The sequence below is a fragment of the Dendropsophus ebraccatus genome, chromosome 8 (genome assembly GCF_027789765.1).
Source record: "Dendropsophus ebraccatus isolate aDenEbr1 chromosome 8, aDenEbr1.pat, whole genome shotgun sequence".
NCBI classification, from domain to species: domain Eukaryota; kingdom Metazoa; phylum Chordata; class Amphibia; order Anura; family Hylidae; genus Dendropsophus; species Dendropsophus ebraccatus.
This window is the reverse complement of record NC_091461.1, coordinates 100,067,476-100,087,272: the sequence shown is the minus strand read 5'-3', so window position 1 is coordinate 100,087,272 and position 19,797 is coordinate 100,067,476. Positions and strand designations below refer to the sequence as shown.

At 46.3% G+C, this 19,797-nt stretch overlaps 1 protein-coding gene across 2 annotated transcripts in view; it reads left to right on the top strand.

Moving 5' to 3' along the window:
- Positions 1–19,797, top strand: part of ERI3 (ERI1 exoribonuclease family member 3) — a 150,072-nt gene that overhangs the window by 33,603 nt on the left and 96,672 nt on the right. For both annotated transcript variants that reach the window (XM_069981203.1, XM_069981205.1), the window contains exon 6: positions 8,792–8,864. In XM_069981203.1, coding sequence (XP_069837304.1) covers positions 8,792–8,864 — 73 coding nt within the window. The remainder of the gene's footprint in view (positions 1–8,791; positions 8,865–19,797) is intronic.

Sequence of the window (19,797 nt, the reverse complement as noted above, 5' to 3'; positions counted from 1 at the left end):
TAAAAAACTAACGAGGGGCAGACGGCGGAGCAGACGTGTTTTATGGCGTCCTCCAGAGACGAAGGCTACTGCGAGATTTAGAGGAGGCGGCATCCAGAGAGAGCGCCAAAGGTGACAACAAGACACTTTGGTGTATGCCGCCGCATACTGAAGTATTAGAGTGTCACGTTGTGCTGTTGAGATACTGTATCCAAGCCTGTGCTGTGACAGCAGCACTTACACCACCATCATACTGTCTGCACCCCCATGACCTGCTGAGATACTGTATCTAAGCTTTTTCTGTATGGTTATAAAAGGAGCATTTAACGCCCCTCTCAATCATGTGCCTACTGTATCTAAGTCTGTCATGTGATACTGTCTGAAAAAAGCATCAACCCTCATAATGTGCTGCTGAGCTCCTGTATCTAAGCTTGTCTTGTCATACTGTCACTAGCTTCCATCATCATCTGAGACTGTCCAAGCCTGTCATGTGTTACTGTGTGAGAGTGGCATTACACACCATCATCTACTGACATACCGTATCTAAGCTTCTCCTGTTGTTCCATCTCCATACTCCCATACTCTGCTGTTTAGATACAGTATCTAAGCTTGTCATGTCTCAATGTCTAAAAGGAAGACCACTTCTCTTCTTTGTCTCCAGTCTTATTCACAGTTGCATTTACAATTCTGTTGCTTTTGTTTGCACCAGGAAGCATTGCAATGTGGGAGTTAAGTAGAGATGTAAGAGCAGAATAGTGAGTGCAGCTCTGAAGGAGACAACATGATGTAACAGCGGGATAGTGAGTGCAGCTCTGAAGGATACAACATGATGTAACCACAGAATGACGCATGCGGCTCTGAAGAATACAACATGATGTAACAGCAGAATAGTGAGTGCAGCTCTGAAGGATACAACATTATGTAACAATCAGGATAGTGAGTGCAGCTCTGAAGGATACAAAATGATGTAACCACAGAATGATGCATGTGGCTCTTAAGGATACAAGATGATGTAACAGCAGAATAGTGAGTGCAGCTCTGAAGGATACGACATGATGTAACAGCAGAATAATGAGTGCAGCTCTGGGGGTGACTGTGGTATAAGACTTAACATAATAGCAGAATAGTGAGTGCAGCTCTGGAGTTGACTAGTATAAGACTTGATATCACAGCAGAATAGTAAGTGCAGCTGACTGGATGTGTCTAAAGCATAAAGCCGAGGTAGAGAACACAAATTTACATAGTTTTTTTTTTTGTGTGTGGTGGTGGGGTTATAGGTCGTATGTCCCTGTTCTGGGTCCTATTGGGGTGGGGTCTGTCATTTTTTACGGACTCGGGTGCGGCCTCTGCGGTTCCTCAAGCCATAAGTGAGTCTTTAATGGCGGCTGGTGTTGTTGTTGAGTTTACGGCGGTTATAAAGCAGCGTCTGCACTGAAGTGTTTATAGTCTGTGTCCCGCGTCTTATGTGCACATTAGTGAAAGCTTCTCGGTAAATTACGCCGCTCCTTCCATTTTATTTGCTCGGCGTAATTCTTCTCCGGGAAGAGAAGCTACTCCCCCTCCCCGAATTATCGTGAATTAAGATCTCAACATCTCCTCACTATTTACTGCCTTTCCTTACATTTTTAAACCCAAAATGGCCGATCATTGCAACATCTGTCAGCAAAGAGATGAGCAACACGAGTGCCCCCCCCCATCACCACCACATCACCTGGCTAGATCTATCCAGGTAACTCACTATAGAGGCTCCCAGACCATTACAATATTACACTGGAATAGAAAACATTTTAACTAGGGCTAGGTTTACACTGTGTGTGTTTTCCACTTCCCAGTGATTTAAGCCCCATTTACATGTCCGTATTTTTGGTCTGTAATTGCGGATCCCCAATGTCCTATTGATTTTCTATAGGGCCTGATCAGGTGCTTTTACTTGATCCGTGATTTTGCCTTGAACAGGTAGGGGCTGTAATTGCAGGTTTACCAATAGAAGTCAGTGGGAGCGTCTGTAAGTACGCAGGTAATGTCTGTTAACTCCCCTCCCCCCCCCCCGCCCAATTTGTTCTTTTTTTTTTTTTCTTTTTCTTTTTCTTTTACAAACAATAGATTATCTGACAGATTTTTGAAGCCAAAGCCAGGAACGGACTATAAACAAGAAACAGGTCATAAAGGAAAGACTGAGGTTTCTCCTCTTTTCAAATCCATTCCTGGCTTTGGCTTCCAAAATCTGTCAAATAATCTGTCTGTGTAGACGCAACGTAATACGGATGAATATGGATGAGAATGGTAACCGTGAAACGAACAGAAAAATGCACTGTGACCCTGGCCTAAATTATATCAACCACAATGCATTGCACACACAACACCGCATAAAGTAGCATAACAACAGGTGTGCAAGGAATACTGGTAAAAGAACAGAAAGTTAATTGTCCTATGTTTAAGGGTCCTTTTTAGACTAATAGATTTCTCGGCCACGGGGGCACAAATGAGCGCTGATTTGTAAGATCAGTGCTAGTTTGCACTGCCTTTACACAGAACGATAAATCAAGCTGCCGGCTGCACGAATGATCCTTGTATCGTTTGTGCAGCCCTTGAAACTGACAGCACAGGTATGTATATATCCGTGCTGTCTGTTTCTTGATTACAAGCAGTGCATACTTACCATCCATGCTGCTTATGATTCGGCATCCTCTTCTTCGCTTTTCCGTCCCTGGCTGCTGACCGTATCTTCAGGCTGCCTCTGCCTCCTCCTCCAGGATTGACAGCCGGGGAGGTGGGGCCTGATGATACACCCGGCGCCAAGGATTGGAGAGCCGAAGAAGAGGATGCCGGATAACAAGCAGCACTGTCACTTTTCACAGGCCGATTACTGGCCTACATGAAAGGCCCTTAAGGTTCATTTCACACGTACAGGATACCTGCAGATACCTGTGTGTGTGTGTGTGTGTATGTATATATATATATATATATATATATATATATTTGTATTTAGAACTTACTGATGTCAGCATACACACCAGCAGAACAGTGAGTGCAGCCCTGGAGTATAAAACGGGATCAGTACAGAATAAGTAATTTAATGTATGTGCACAGTGACCGTACTAGCAGAATAGTGAGTGCAGCTCTGGAGTATATTACAGAATATTACTCAGGATCAGTACAGGATAAGTAATACAGGATGAATAGTGAGTGCAGCTCTGGGGTATAATTCAGAATGTGACTCGGGATTAGTACAGGATAAGTAATGTATGTACACACTGACCCCACTAGCAGAATAGTGAGTGCAGCTCTGGGGTATAATACAGGATGTAACTCAGGATCAGTACAGGATAAGTAATGTAATGTATGTACATAGACACCCCACCAATAGTGAGTGCAGCTCTGGGGTATAATACAGGATGTAATTCTGGATCAGTACAGGATAAGTAATGTAATGTATGTACACAGTGACCCCACCAGCAGAATAGTGAGTGCAGCTCTGGGGTATAATACAGGATGTAACTCTGGATCAGTACAGGAAAAGTAATGTAATGTATGTACATAGACACCCCACCAATAGTGAGTGCAGCTCTGGGGTGTTATACAAGATGTAACTCGGGATCAGAACAGGATAAGTAATGTATGCACTTAGTGACATATTGAGATACATTGTATATTAGAAACTGCTACTTTGGAGCTATACAGGAGGCATAAGTGACATCATAGAGGGCACAGAGTAAATAATATATACAGATATTTGTTATTTTATTGTTATCCTTAGAAGAATGAAGTTTGAGTTGTATAAAACTTTCCCGATGTTCGGGCGGCTGGCGGCTTTGGATCAGGATGTGCTGGTTGCAGACAGTGTTGTGATTGGAGCCATCATAACTCACAAAGTCATCTTCTCGCTGCAGGCCACAAACAGATTAAAGATGGAGCAGGGTACTTTGTGGATCGGGGGGCTGGGATTGGGACCCCGGTGCAGGAGGTAATTTAATATGAAGAGGGTGCAGTCGTCTGAGGACTTGGAAGCGGCTTCTTTGTGAGCACTAAATAAATAGGATGTGAAGCTGGAGCAGACGAGTTCTGAAGGACGGAGCAGCAGAAGATTGAAGAGGTGGATGCGGGAACCTGTGCGGCTCCTCTTCTCGCCTGGTTGTCTCTCGCAGGCAGCCTCAGGCGCTCTCTGTATCTCCTGGAGAATGACAGCAGGGTGACACCAGAGAAATAATTACTAACAAATCCCCGAGACTGCAAACAGCTCCATGTCTACAGCAGCGTGTCAGCGAGCATGAGACACCCCGGCCAGCATCAGTGCCGTGTGAAGGCTGCGGACCCCTGCGACGGGCCATCACTATCGGCCTTCATCCCTGCAACCTGCGACCGCCCTGCAGGAAACAGGCTGTGTCCTCAGGCGACTACCAGGTCCTGGAGGAGCGACATTTACCTTCAGATCCTTCCCGTTACTATTTATTGTCCCCTGTAACTGCAGCAAACAAATCCGTTACAATGTGTCGGTCATAAGAAGGACGACGTCAGGAGACGCTGCAGCTCATAGCCTCCAGAGTCCACCATCTTATTATACTCCCCTTCCTCATTTAATTCTCGCATAATTTATTAGTCTTGGATTTAAAAAATGTTAAATCTTTATTGCTGACAACTTTTCTTTTGAACTGAAGTGTTGAGAAATTAGTCATCGACTAGCTGCAATACGAAAAGCACTAAGTGTTAAAAAAAACAAACACTGCAAAAGTGTTGTCAAAATTCCAGTTATCGCACCCCCAGTACATACTGTATCCTCCGGGTTCGCCTCTTTGGGGTTCATGTCCCGTATGAGACGCATCCCATGTCCGGAGGTGACCCAGTCTATAGGGGAATGTGAGGCAGAGCCTCCAGAGCTGTTCTTCCACTGCTTCCATTCATTAGTGCAGGCTGACAGCAGATTGAGACGATGCGCAGCTCCCTGTCATGTCTACACTTCGTGCAGTGATATTTAAAGCAGACGCTCCGCTTATAGACTTGTTGTACCGTGACAAGTTAAAATAAATAAATGTGGAGTCCTCCTGTCAGCGCGGCCTCGCTGCTGTCACCGGCGCGATAATAAGCGGCATCTTATTATGCACGTGTTGTGGTAATTATTTATTTGATATGAGGCTGTCACCGGAGACGGTAAACATGTGTATTGTGCGCGGAGACCAGACCATCGGCAGATTGGGAATAGAAATAGAGAAAACAACAATAATTCAATAAAGCGGACGAGATGCCTGACAGCGACACACAGCAGTTTGTCACGACATGTCAGGTGCCGCCCTGCAACTTGATCATTAGCAGCTTTTCTATAAAGTGTCTTCCCTCTGGAGAAATCCTGTAAGGAGGAGCAGCAGCGTCCTCGGCCACCAGGTGTGTAGTGGAGTAGCCGCCGTGTCCTAATGAGGGTCTGCCGGCCCCCCAGTATAGTAGAGGGGACTTCACTGTGTGCTCTGCCCCTTTGTTGGGGTGTTTTTCTTGTTTGCAGTTTGTTCACACTATCCACTTAGTGGCGTTTTTGTCATTGTAATTTATACTAAATGTTGTGGAGAAATAGAATATTTCTGCAAATCATAAAAAGTAACCTATGGGAATCTATCCTAAAGGTCCCTATACATTTTTGAGAGTTGTACTCACCTCTCGCAGTGTAAGGTGTATGGGGCTCTTCAAACAGTCCACCAACAGACGATTCAATGGAAAATCACTGCCTGACCCCTTTGATCTCAGAGAAATTAGCTGAAGCTAGACAGCTCTGGCGGCAGCTTACCCCTCCTGCCCTCATAGAGAACACATGAATGTTCTGTGTATGGGGAGGATGGGAGATATCATTATTGAAGGTGTATGGCCACCTTAAAGGGATACCTCAACATCAGGTAAAAAAAATAAACGTGTTGTAGAAGCATATAGCATTGCATACCTTTCAGCTCCAGTTCAAAACTACAAAAATTCTGTCTGTTTTGGGGCTCTTAGTTCTGTATTTTGGGGCTGTACTTTGTTTTAGCAGTTTCTTAGTGCTTCCCAGGATGTATTTCTTTTCCTCAGCTGTTCATCACAGTCCTCCCACCCTCCCTACTCCCTTCCCCTAGCACTCCTTCCAGTTCACCACCCATTGCTGTTGCAGAACATCTAATTTCATTGCACAGTATTGCACAGTGGGGTTTAAGCACCTGCTGCTTCATTTACCACAATCCAGCATGTTGTAATCGCACCTTACTGTCCATAAGACTGCATTCATACATGGTATTTTTGTTTTCTCTGATTCTCCTACTGAGTGTTACGCATTTGTGGTAAAATAGACACTTTTTGTGTACATTTGTAGCAAAATAACATGAAAATCATGGTAAAAACACAAAAGAAATGAAACAAAAATGTGACACCTGTATTTCAATTACAAATTTCTTATTCTGGATAACACCAGACACTGTCACCCCCTTTGTGCATTCTGACATCTCTACACAGGTGTAAAGGGTAAATTTAGCGTTTTTCATACCTTATTTCATATCATACGTCATGGTGTTTGTTCAAGTAAAAAGTGTCCTTTTATCAACTGCAGATTGTGTAAGTGGGCGTGGCCTCGCGGCATTAGCGCCACTGGCACCGTTGGCCCCGCCCCCTTGACGACCATTGGTTGGCAGACGTAAAGGGGTGTGGTCTAGACCTTTCGGCCAGCTTGTTCCAGTGGCCGACGAGGGGGTGAGGCCAACTGTGGCGTTGTGGGCGGGGCCAAGTGGCGCTAATGCCGCGAGGCCCCGCCCACTTAACACAATCTGCAGTTGATGAAAGATGACTTTTTACTTGAACAAGCACCATGACGTACGAATTTACCCTTGCAAAATTTACCCGAATGCAAAAAGGAGGTGACAGTGTCACTTTAAGGAAAGCTAATGTTTACAGTGAACTGTACAGTACAGTAACTTTTTTTTTAATCTAAACTAGTGCTGCATTTAATGCTTATACTCCAGTTACCTCCAGAACTGTATTCACAATGCTTATACTCCAGTTACCTTAAGAGCTGCATTCACCATGCTTATATTCCAGTTACCTCCAGAGCTGCATTCACAATGCTTATACTCTAGTTACCTTAAGAGCTGCATTCACCATGCTTATATTCCAGTTACCTCCAGAGCTGCATTCACAATGCTTATACTCCATTCCCGTTCAGAGCTGTATTCACAATGTTTATACTCCAGTCCCCTTCAGAGCTGTATTCACAATGCTTATACTCCAATCCCCTTCAGAGCTGCATTCCCAATGCTTATACTCCAGTTACCTTCAGAGCTGCATTCATAATGCTTATACTCCATTCGCTTTTCGTCACTGTGCTCCTTGGTAATGGCCTTTACCTGGCGGTTAGGTGGCAGTGATGGAGGTGTATAGTAAATAGATCTTTAGAACCCCCCAGGGAGGGTGGATGATGTTGGATCTCATCCTGTGCTGCGTTCCCCACCCCCCCGTTGTGACCCCAGCACGTCGGGGGAGCCGCGGCAGCAGATGGACATTAACCCGCGGTGATTAGTTGCTAGACGGCGACATGAATTTTTGATACACTGGGACCACCTGAGAGATGGAATTCAATTACGCCGCCCTCCGCCCCCCTCTTCACTGTCGCCCCTTCCCGACGTTTATTTCCAGCAGAACCTGTTGAAATTCCGAAGCCTTTATTTGTGGCTCTGACCTCCAGGATAATTAGGGTTAAATTGATAAGCTATCGCCGCGCCGGCACATTGTATCATCCAGAGGATACAGCAATCTGTGCAGCCGGATAAAGATAACCGCTCCTCTCCTATTGTTGTTCAATTAGTGTCCCCCCTCCCCTCCCTCCTGGTACCCAGCGCCGTATTTCACCTCGTGCCATCCAGTGATAATGATGCCCTGTAAAGTGTGAGGGGAGATAGCGCACAATGACCCCTCGTCCATCACCGCACCCAGTGATAAGGAGACGGGAGCATCCATCATAGGGAGCTGGGAGAAAGCTACTATACAGGATGGCGCAGCCTATAGCACCTCCTGGCTGGCTCTCCGCTCTCTGCACACACACAACGTGGCCATACAGAAAGTTATTAAACTCTTCTGAGGATCCAGCGCCGCCATCACCCGAGGGCGCTCGTGTTTATGTATAAGGTTATTATCTAAAATCGAGAAAGGTAAGAGTGCGAGGGCCTGTACGGTATACAGGAATGAGGAAAAGCACATAGACAGATAATATAATCGACATATCTTCTTTCTATCTATCTATCATCTCGTATATACCTGTCTGTCTATTGATCTATATGTCATGACTATATATCTATCTATCCATTCCCCCCCCCCCCCCCTAGTGGATTATCAGATCCAGCAACAGCAGCTTGTTCACAGTTTCTCTGTAGGATTATAGGGTATTATGTAATGTGTTCCATATATATTGATGTGTAATTTTACTTGTTTTGGGAGATGAGTGGCCGTTGTGTCTAGTCCAGCTGGTGACATCACAGCGGTGTGGAGGATTTAGTCTAAATCTTCTGGAATATTATAGCCTGTTATCTGGTATGGCCACTGTTTAACTCCAAACCTTCGGCTTTACAGTTATTGCAAAACTACAGCTACCGTTTTTTCCAGGGCTTGCTGGGAGTTGTAGTTTGCAACATCCGGACAGCCACAGGTTGGGGAACACTGTTACATTGGTTGAAAAACTTCTGATAGGAGCTGTGGTTTTGTGACAGGTTGGACAGCACTGTCTTTGGGTGTTGTGACATGTCACTGGTGAGGATTATGGGACACCGATCCAGTCCTCGCTAAATTCTTCTTTTTTTTTTTTTTCTCTCTCTGACAGGCTGCCGGGACAGTGTGAATATTTAGGGCTGCAGGTCGCAGATTACTTCAAGCAGTGGATCAATCTGAAGAAGGTACTGTGTGTGTGTGTTTGTATGTATGGGTGCGCCTGTGTGTGTGTATGTGCGCCTGTGCGCAGTGGATGTGCGGTGTACTTGTAATTCTTTTTTTTCTTACCAAATACCCCTTTTCCTCAAAGTGTGTTTGTCCTCGGGGAGGGACTGCGGTCAGGGTTATTTGCATGGAAATGAAGTGTAATTTTTTTTTTCCCCCGGGGGGGGGGGGGGGGGGAAGGACGGGTTTCCTGTTTGTCCCTTTATTGTGCAGATAATGGGAGTCTGATGAGGGAGTTTGAAGAGAATACAATGGCCTCAGATCCCTGCCTGTTATCAGCCGTGTCCTGTGCACTCACATACAGTATATCACTATCTCTGATACCTGACATGAATGTAGGATCCAGGGAATCTGCAGCATTCATAATAATGTATCATACAGTACTGTGTGTGTATGTATGTATGTATATATATATATATATATATATATATATATATATATACACATATATACAGTGGTGCCTTGGATTACGAGCATAATTCGTTCCGGGACCGTGCTTGTAATACAAATCCACTCTTAAACCAGAGCACATTTTCCCATAAGAAATCATGTAAATGCAGACAATTGGTTCCACACCCCAAAAATAATAATTTTTTTATTCTGAATAACATGTAAAGCAAATGAAACAAACATTAAAAAACAGCTGGATATATCCTATAAGTTACTGTACAGTATAGCAATCGGCATGTGGTGTATAATGTACTGTATAGTAAGGGCATAAACCTGAAACTCAGCAGTTTGTAGATACAGAATGGAGCTGCAGATCCCCATAATGCAGTAACGTAGTACAACAGGCTAGAATTACCTCCACAGTCCTGTCCTCTGATGTAAGCCCCAGTCTGAAGTGGATCTGCTATGATTTGGAAGGTGAGAGTCTTCCTGGGTCAGAGTACAGTGCTGAAGACCCCGCTATACAGATCATGACCCTCCCCCACTCGCCCTCCCACCCAGTACAGGGAGTTTTTAAACCAAAGCAATGCTCTTAAACCAAGTGACAATTTTGAAAAATTGTGAGCTCTTCTTGCAAAACACTCTTAATCCAAGTTACTCTTAAACCAAGGTACCACTGTATATATAAATAAATATATATATATAATTTTTTAAATTTTTTTTTTTAATTAATAAATGTAAGGTGCAAATTTCTTTTTTAGACACCACCTTCTCTTGTAATGTCTTTTCACAATTTTTCTGTCACCCCCTCCCCACCCTGACATGACTGATAACTTTTATAGAATTTTTTCTTTTAAGACATGATACATCGAAAAAGCGATAATGTAAACAGAATTTCCAAGTACATCAAAAAAGGAGAAACGGAAGACAAAAAATGTACAATCATAACATCACCTGGTCTTACTTATAAAAACATGTAACGTGTCTAAGCTCCAAGATTTCCAGAGTAATAGATTGTATGTACCTGTCCTGCAGTCACCTTTCCCCTGCCTGACATGGCTGATCACAGAGAGTAATAGATTGTATATACCTGTCCTACAGTCACCTCTCCCCAGCCTGACATGGCTGATAACAGAGAGTAATAGATTGTATATACCTGTCCTACAGTCACCTCTCCCAGCCTGACATGGCTGATAACAGAGAGTAATAGATTGTAGTCACCTCTCCGCAGCCTGACATGGCAGTAGCTTGCCTCCACCTGTCCTCTTCATCCCTAGCAGACTGTCTTGCTTACACGTAGCAGTCTGGTAAATGCCGCTCGGTCTGTCTAGAGACGTGCCTGTCACTGCTGTCAGAGTGGATCTGCTCGCTGCCTGCCGCTCCTGTGTAGATGTGATGTGACGGACGGCGAGGCATTGTGCAGTTCACTGACCATTACTCATCGCCATTTGAAGTTCACTAAACTTTTGCTGAACGGATGGCAGCTTGTAGCTGGCAAAGCAAGTAACCTGGGCCGTGACTTGTGTAATGAGGAGCTGGCGCCCCCCTCCCCGGGCCGGGCCCCTGCCTGCAGGAAGGATTTGTGCCCACTCTATGCTGGTCCAGAGCTGCCGGCACAGTCCCCAGCCCCCGCCATGAGTATAATCTGGGGTGACAGGCGTTGACACATGACAGGTTGACGTTTAATATGTCTCTCTGGCGCAGTGTGTGAGGCGGATGCGGAATGGGAAGGGATTTCCTCAGCAGAAAAACTCCATCAGGGAGAGTGATGTGGTACTCTATCAGAAACTGGGCCCCTGCTGGTTCTTCCCATCAGAGATCTGTCCCCACGTTTCCCCATCCACTGTTAAAATAATCTCTTTGTCTGATTTCTTGATTCTCCACCAAATCACAAGTGAAAGCTGGAGAATTTGAAACTTTATATTGCAGGTTGTGACTGCCTAACAATACTTTGGCCATCAGTTATTGAAGATGTACGGAGGCCTTTATACTCCAGTCGTATCCAGAGCTGTATTCACCATTCTGATACTACAATCACAGCCAGAGCTGTAGTCAAAGCCATTTATATGCCAGACATATGCAGATCTGCAGTTACCATTCATATACTGGACTCTAAAAGGTGTTAGGGGTCTCTTCATGTCTTCAGGCATAGGAATAGCCTCTTCTACCTACAGAACATAAGAACATACAGTGATCATGTGACACATAACCTGTGGTCACCCCTAATAGTAATAGACCACCACTAGAGCCCAGTCCGCTGTGAGTATAACAATCATCAAATTGTGTCTGCTCCATATACATTAGAGAACTTTCGTCAGTCCATTGTATACAGAACTGCAGTTGGTCCGTCGTATACAGTGGAGAGAGAACTGCGGTCGGTCCACTATATACAGTAGCGGTGAACGCAGTGGCGACAACAGGACGAACGCAATATCGATAATAAGTAACAAGTAACGATCATTGTTCCGTGTAATTGGGTGAACGATTTCAGGTTGTTCGCCATAGCGGTCGTTTGAGTTCGTTTATCGCTGATCGACGAAAAATCGCTTTGTGTTTTAGTACCTTAAGGCTCTGTTCACACGTCAGAGGTTTTACACTACTTGTGGAGCTGACGGATCCCATTTCAGTTAATGGGGTCCAGCAACACCATTAGGGAATAGTGCATATACAGTATGTGTACATGTATGGAGGAACATTGTATAGATAAAGGAAATATTTAGGTCTCACAATAAACATATCAGAAATCTCACTTGAAGGGTTACTCCAGAGAATATATACAGTTATACAGATCTGTAAATTACTTAACTTAAAAAAACAAACAAAAACAAAACGGACCTTCCAGTACTTATCAGCTACTATATGTCTTGCAGGAAGTGATGTATTCCTTCCAGCCTGAGACACTGCCCTCTGCTGCCACCTCTGTCCATGTCAGGAACTGTCCTGAGCGGGAGACAGTTCCTGACATGGACAGAGGTGGCAGCAGAGAGGACTGTGTCAGACTGGAAAGAATACACCGTTTCCTCTAGGACAGGGGTCTCAAACTCGCGGGCCGCGGGCCAACTGCTGCCCTCGGGACACTAGTTTGCGGCCCCCACCTCAATGGTAGCTTTCCTGTAAGTGCGGCCCTGACACTGTGCTTGTCTTCGAGAGGCCGGGCCGAACTGCTGCAGCCGACCCTGATGCCGGCCCCCCTCTGCCGCGTCATCAGCTTAACTTTATGCTCAGCCAATCGCGGCTGAGCAGCTGATAACGCGGCAGAGGGGGGCCGGCATCAGGGACGGCTGCAGCTGTTCGTCCGGCCTCCCGAAGACGACGGAGAGGTGGTCGGCGGCGGTGGGAGGGGAGGTGTGCGGCGGTGGTGCGGGGCAGATGAGCGGTGCAGGGGCCTACAGCCGCCTAGTAGAGCCTCCGCATGCAGCTCCCCGGTCTCTGGAGGAGGAGGCCGTGGGGACTGCAAGGTCATCGCATCGCTGCAAGTCCTGGGGCTGTTCAGCAGGATCGGGGGATGCACTGCAGACCCCCGATCCTGCTTTACAGCCCCAGGACTTGCAGTGATGCGATCACCTCACCCTGCAGTCCCCGCGGCCTCCTCCTCCAGAGATCGAGGAGCTGCATGTGCGGCTGAGAGGAGAGCGCCGGTGCCGGGGGTGAGAGGAGGAGGAGGGGTGTGTGCCCAGCTCCCCCCAGTCCCCTCTCGGTGACCCCCAGCTCCCCCCAGTCCCCTGTGTCACCCGCCAGTCCCCTCTCAGAGACTCCCAGTCCCCTGTGTCGTCACCTGCTCCCCCCAGTCCCCTCTCAGAGACCCCCAGTCCCCTTTGTCACCCCCAGTCCCCTGTGTCACCCCCAGTTCCCCTCTGTCACCCCCTGCTCCCCCCAGTCCCCTGTGTCACCCCCCAGCTCCCCTCTGTCACCCCCTGCTCCCCCAGTCCCCTGTCACCCCCCAGCTCCCCTGTCACCCCCTGCTCCCCCAGTCCCGTGTGTCCCCTCTCAGAGACCCCCAGTCCCCTCTGTCACCCCCAGTCCCCTGTGTCACCCCCAGTCCCCTGTGTCACCCCCTGCTCCCCCAGTCCCCTGTGTCACCCCCTGCTCCCCCAGTCCCCTGTGTCACCCTCTCCTTCCCCCAGTCCCCTGTGTCACCCCCCAGCTCCCCTCTGTCACCCCCTGCTCCCCCCAGTCCCCTGTGTCACCATCCTGCTCCCCCCAGTCCCCTGTGTCACCCTCTCCTCCCCCCAGTCCCCTGTGTCACCCCCCTGCTCCCCCCAGTCCCCTGTGTCACCCTCTCCTCCCCCCAGTCCCCTGTGTCACCGCCAGATCCCCTCTATCACCCCCTGCTCCCCCCAGTCCCCTGTGTCACCCCCAGTCCCCTCTCAGAGACCCCCAGTCCCCTCTGTCACCCCCAGTCCCCTGTGTCACCCCCTGCTCCCCCCAGTCCCGTGTCACCCCCTGCTCCCCCCAGTCCCCTGTGTCACCCTCTCCTCCCCCCAGTCCCCTGTGTTACCCCCCTGCTCCCCCCAGTCCCCTGTGTCACCCCCCAGTCCCCTGTGTCATCCCCCTGGTCCCCCCAGTCCCCTGTTTTACCCCCCTGCTCCCCCCAGTCCCCTGTGTCACCCCAAGTGCCGTGTCACCCCCTGCTCCCCCCAGTCCCCTGTGTCACCCCCCTGCTCCCCCCAGTCCCCTGTGTCATCCCCCTGCTCCCCCCAGTCCCCTGTGTCACCCCCCTGCTCCCCCCAGTCCCCTGTGTCACCCCCCAGTCCCCTTCTTCTTGTGGAAAACCTGATGCGGCCCAGCCTCACCCAGCGGCCCCCGGGTAAATTGAGTTTGAGACCCATGCTCTAGGACATACAGCAGTTGAGAAGTATTGAAAGATTTAATTTATTTTTTATTTTTATAGAGAACTAATTAACAAATCTCTCTAAATTTCTGGCACCAGTTGATTTTCAAATAACTTATATTTTTCTGTTATTTAAATTATCATGTGGAATCTATTTTAGCCAAAAAATATATAAAGCACTTATTTTTCCCTTCCATAACATGGCATCAGGATAGAAGAACATACAATATCGTGGTGATAGAGATTTTTATTAACAGGGTGGTTTCATAAAGGGATACTTTGGAGAAAATTTAAAAACAACTAGTTGAATAAATTTATACAGATTTTTAAAATACCTCTATTTAGAAAACTCAAACTTTCCAGTACTTATCATCTGCTGTATGTCCTGCCAAAAGTGTTGTATTCTTCCCATTCTGACACAGTGCTCTCTGCTGCCACCTCTGTCCATGTTAGGATTTGTCCAGTAGCAAGTCCCCATAGAAAACCTCTCCTGCTCTGGGCAGTTCCTGACATGGACAGAGATGGCAACAGAGAGTACTGGAAAGTACACCACTAACTGCAGGATATACAGCAGCTGATAAGTACTGGAAGGATTGGGTTTTCTAAATACAGTAGAAGTTATTTACAAATCTGTATAACTTTCATCTCCTCATTCACCTGTGCAGCAGCTGTCTAGTCTCAGCTCCTGGTGCCCGCCTGCCTCGTTCCTGCTCCCGGCCTGCTTGGTGCTGCCCTAATGAGGGAGGTTTATTAGCGGCTGCAATTAATAAGACAATATGAAATCACATCTGAGGGAATTAATCCGCGATTACAGGGGGGGCACAGAGTTCTGCTCCGGAGCAAACGCTTTAATTAATGTATAATTACAGTGTAAACATAATTACAGGTAATGAGCGGATCCTGCACTGTCTGTGGCTGCGCGGAGGAGATGCAGCGGCGGTGGCGTTGTCCTCCGAACAGCAGATTGTTAGCAATCCAGCTAATATTCAATTAGACGTAAAGCTTCCCCCTCTTATAGGTGATGGAGAACAATAAGAAACTGAAGTCTCATAAGACCAAGCAACGGGGGGGGTGGGGGGGGGGGGGGGGGCAGAATTACACGGAAGCCCCCCAACACCCCCTGTCCTTTTTATGTAAAGAAATGAGATCCAGGGTCTTTTCTCTTTTAAATACGCCTCCGAGAAAAAAAGGGCGAACTCTGAAACCGTTCTTTTCATTCTGCGCTTCCGTCTTGTTAACATGTGTTGCCTTTGGGGTAATCAGGGAAAAAATATTATGTCCTTTTACAATTACCGGGTTTTGGAATATTAAAATGTCTCAGTGCATCGGCAGCGGCGCTTTGATTGGTATTCTAACCTTTGACTAGACCATAAAGTGAGCCGCTCTTACCGCCAATATTGCCAGGCTGAAATTTAATTCCGAAATCATTCCAGATAATAGGCAGACAGATAATATATGCATGAAGGATATTATGTTTGGGATAGATGCAGCAGGGCCAGGGCTCAGGAGCTGAATAATAGCCCAGAGTGAGTTATAATCTGGAGGGTAGAAATACCTAAGTGTCAGCCCTGGAATAGGAACCATTAAATCAAAGATGAGCGGAAGGAGCGAGAGGAGAGCCGCCGGCCACCGTCCTCACCGTACAGCCTCCCTGCTGTCCTGCTGCTCCACCTTCTACTCCTGTATTTTTCTTTTTCTTTTTTTTTTTACTTACACTTTGCAGTTTTGCATTTACATCTACGTCCCAACACATGACGGAGACAGAGGGAAACCTTTCTGCAGCCTCATGGGGTCGACCTGTCATCACCTGCTAGAGGACGCTTCGCTACGCTTTTCTAATTGTTAGTTACATAGAACCATGTGATGCCTCATACGGTAAAATTAGTCACCATGCTTTTTGGTAAATGTTGCAAAATTTTTTCTACCATTTTAGGCCACGTTCACACAATTCTTTTGTATTAATCACGGTCGTTGTGGCTGATTTGCAGCAACGGTCGTGATTAATACAAAAGATACATTGCTTAGAAGTCAGAGGAAATCCCGGCCGTAGTGTATACACATAGTATACACTCCGCCCGGGATCCCTAGCAGATGCAGCGAAAACTGACATTTCAGTTTTGTGCGACCGCTATTTATTAAATAGCAGCTGTCAACACCTGGCAGTTCACACAATGGAGTGTGCGGCTCCGGACACACTTTCCATTATGTGCTATGGTGAATTGGAATTTGGATGCACATGGGTGCACCCGCATCCCAATTCAGCATAAATGAAGTTCATCTGAGCGGTACTGCAGTACCGGCCAGGATGATCTTCACTGATACCGGTCGTTCTGTGGGTATGTAGTGTGAACACTGCCTTAAGTGGGATGGATGGTACAGTCACAACCGGTCACACACAGCAGTCCTGGTGATGATGATGATGACAACCACAGATTAATAAAGGGGTATGCCCATCTGCAGTAGATATGCCCTATCCAGAGTATAGGGCATAGCTAAAGGTGGCCAGACCCCTTTGATAACTGCCGGCTAAATGGTAATTCGGCTGACCGCTATCTCTCCATTCTCTACATACACAGGAATATGCGGCACAGATGAGTCTATCCTTTTTCTAAGGCAGCAGAGGGTTTAGTTGCATCCATACTGTTGTGGCTGTGGCTGTGGCTTATCTCTCTGAGAACAAAGGGTTTAGGCAGTGATTTTCCACCATGCCCGAACCCTATTTCCACTGATATCATCTGTATAGGGCCCCATATACCTTATACTGATGGCTGGACCCACCACGTTCTGCGTGGCTTGAGCGATTAATGTCAACCAAAATGCTCCCAAGCGACGACAACTGGTGACCGAAGACTGGGTCATAGGGACCAAGGAAGGACAACTGGTAACCAAGAACAAAGTCATTTGCTTATGGCAGTGTGCTTGGTAGGGGTGGGGCGGTGAAGGCTAGCATGTTTAGTTCAGTTCCACTGTTAGGTTATGTGCACACTACGGAATCTTGTCTTAACACCCATTGCAGATTCCATAGCTCGCATCCGCTCGCGGACTCTGGCAGCCACGCGTAACTCCGCTGCTACCATAGACTTCATTGTATGGTTTGCCAGATTCCTCTGGGTTCATTCTTTGGGCGGATAGCAGAATTTGGCAAACCGTAATATGGAGCCTATGGTAGCAGCGAAGATGCAGGCGGCCACCAAAGTCCCCAAGCGGGTTTGAGCTGCGGAATCAGTGATGCGTGTTCTGTCGGAATTCTGTAGTGTGCACATACCCTAAAAAAGCTTTATGCTTGCTATGATAGAAAGGAGTCCTATCACACAGGAGCAGCTTGCTGGGTATGGGACCCGCAGACTGGTCAGAGAGCCCATGTGACCCCTGCCAGTGTCTACAGTGAGCGTAAGAACTGGATCATTAAGGGATAGAAGAAGGCACCTGATGGATCACATTCTCCATTGTGTGGATGTCTTGGTGCGTTGTTCTGCTGAAAACCTAAGCCTGATCCATGAAAGGTACTACTCCTAACTTACAGGAACAGGGACAGCGACCCAGTATTAGGCAGGGGTTAATAATGTTGTGGCCGGATGGTGAATATTCACTGTCTGTGTGTTATTGCTATATAGTCAGTGACTCTGTATCTGCTGTGTTTCTATTATTCTTCATGGATACAGGATCACATCTCATGAAAGGGACCCGGTTAAGTCTCGACTGTCGTCACCAATGACTTGTGATCCGTAGACAACACATTGTGTTTAATTCTCATAAGTTCAAATAAATATCCATTGATCTGTAATTAACATTGCAATGATTTAATGTGGCCCTGCAGCACAAAGGGCTCGGAAAACGCTTTACACATGCTACATTTAACTTATTCCTGCTCCCAATTCCTCTTCCCGTACAGAGACTAATGTTTATTGGACGTGATAGAGCAGCGTCCGTACATTATCAGGGACGCCAACGTTTGGCTTCTCAAATTTGCCTTTTGGGGTCAATGTAAATTCTTATTAAGCTTTGTCGCTGGATGATCGTCCTGCCAAATCCTCAGTAAATCCTGACAAAAAGTTCAGATTCTTTCACGGAAATCAGAGAATACTATAAAGCATTTCGCTGGAATTTCTGTTGAACAAATCACACAAAGAAGTTTCCTTTAATGTTGGATTCGTTTCTAAGTGATGAAAGCTGATCAGAGAATCCAAATAAAGAGAAATAAATGCATCGGTGCTCACCACCAAGAGAGGGGTCTGTGTAATGTAGACCCTGACTGAACCGAGGCTCCAGATGAGGAAGATGTGCGGAAAAAGCCTCAAATATACATGTATAATACATATAGCGGTAATGCAATCCAAAATAATTCATATATTCAGTGTTCACATATTACTTAGCCTTTACAGTCTCCTGCAGTATTAGGAAAGGGACAGTGACCATGATGAATAATATATTTGCCAGCATTAGACAAGGATCAAGCTAGTGTAAGGCTATGTTCACATGCTGTTTAAACAGTGGTTGTTCCCCTTCAATGGCCGTTGTTTATCGCTACCTATGGGTGGAATTAATAACCGTGATCATTAATTCCGGCTGTAGGTAGCAATAAACAACGGCTGTTCATATGGAACTACCGCTGTTTGTACAGCATGTGAACATAGCCTAATACTATTTCTATATACAAGAATATAACTACTATAATACTGCCTCCTATATAAAAGAATGTAACTACTAAAATACTGCCCCCTATATACAAGAATATAACTACTATAATACTGCCCCATATATACAAGAATATAACTACTATAATACTGCTCCTATATACAAGAATATAACTACTATAATACTATCCCTATATACAAGAATTTAACTACTATAATACTGCCCCCTATATACAAGAATATAACTACTATAATACTGTCCCTATATACAAGAATATAACTACTATAATACTGCCTTCTATGTACGAAAATATAACTACTATAATAATGCTCATATACAAGAATATAACTACTATAATACTGCTCCTATATACAAGATTATACCTACTATAATGCTGCCCCCTATGTGCAAGAGAAAACAACTACAATAACCCCTGCCTGCTGCGGTCAGGCTGGGGTTAACAGCAGTTAAATTAAAAAAAACAAGCAAACAAACAAAAAAAACCTGGAGGATGTTCCGGCCTCCGCGCGCCTCCTGGCCCGTTCCCAGAGCAGGCAGTGTGACGTACGCTGACTGTGCAGAGGATCCCCGAAGCTCTCCCAAGCAGCCAAGCGTCTTCGAGCTTCTCCAACGAGACGCTCAGCTGCTCGGGAGCGCTTCGGGCCAGTGTACCTGGCGTATAATAGGACCCTCAACTTCTAAGAAGATTTTTCGGGGTTAAAAAGTCGTCTTATACGCCGAAAAAATATGGTACTATAATACTGCTCCTATATACAAGAATATAACTACTATAATACTGCCCCCTATATACAAAAATATAGCTACTATAATCAAACTGGGGGAGAAAATCTGAGTTTGCACCAAAGTCCAGTATCATACCATGCGTACCCACGAGCTAGGACTTATACATGGAGGATGTGAGGCTAACGGTATGCAGCATAGGGGTGCAACGCTTGAACAGAGTATATAGATATTCCGACAAGGGAGACAAAGAAGCTTGCACTCACCAGAAAACCGCTGCGGTATAAATCCGTTTA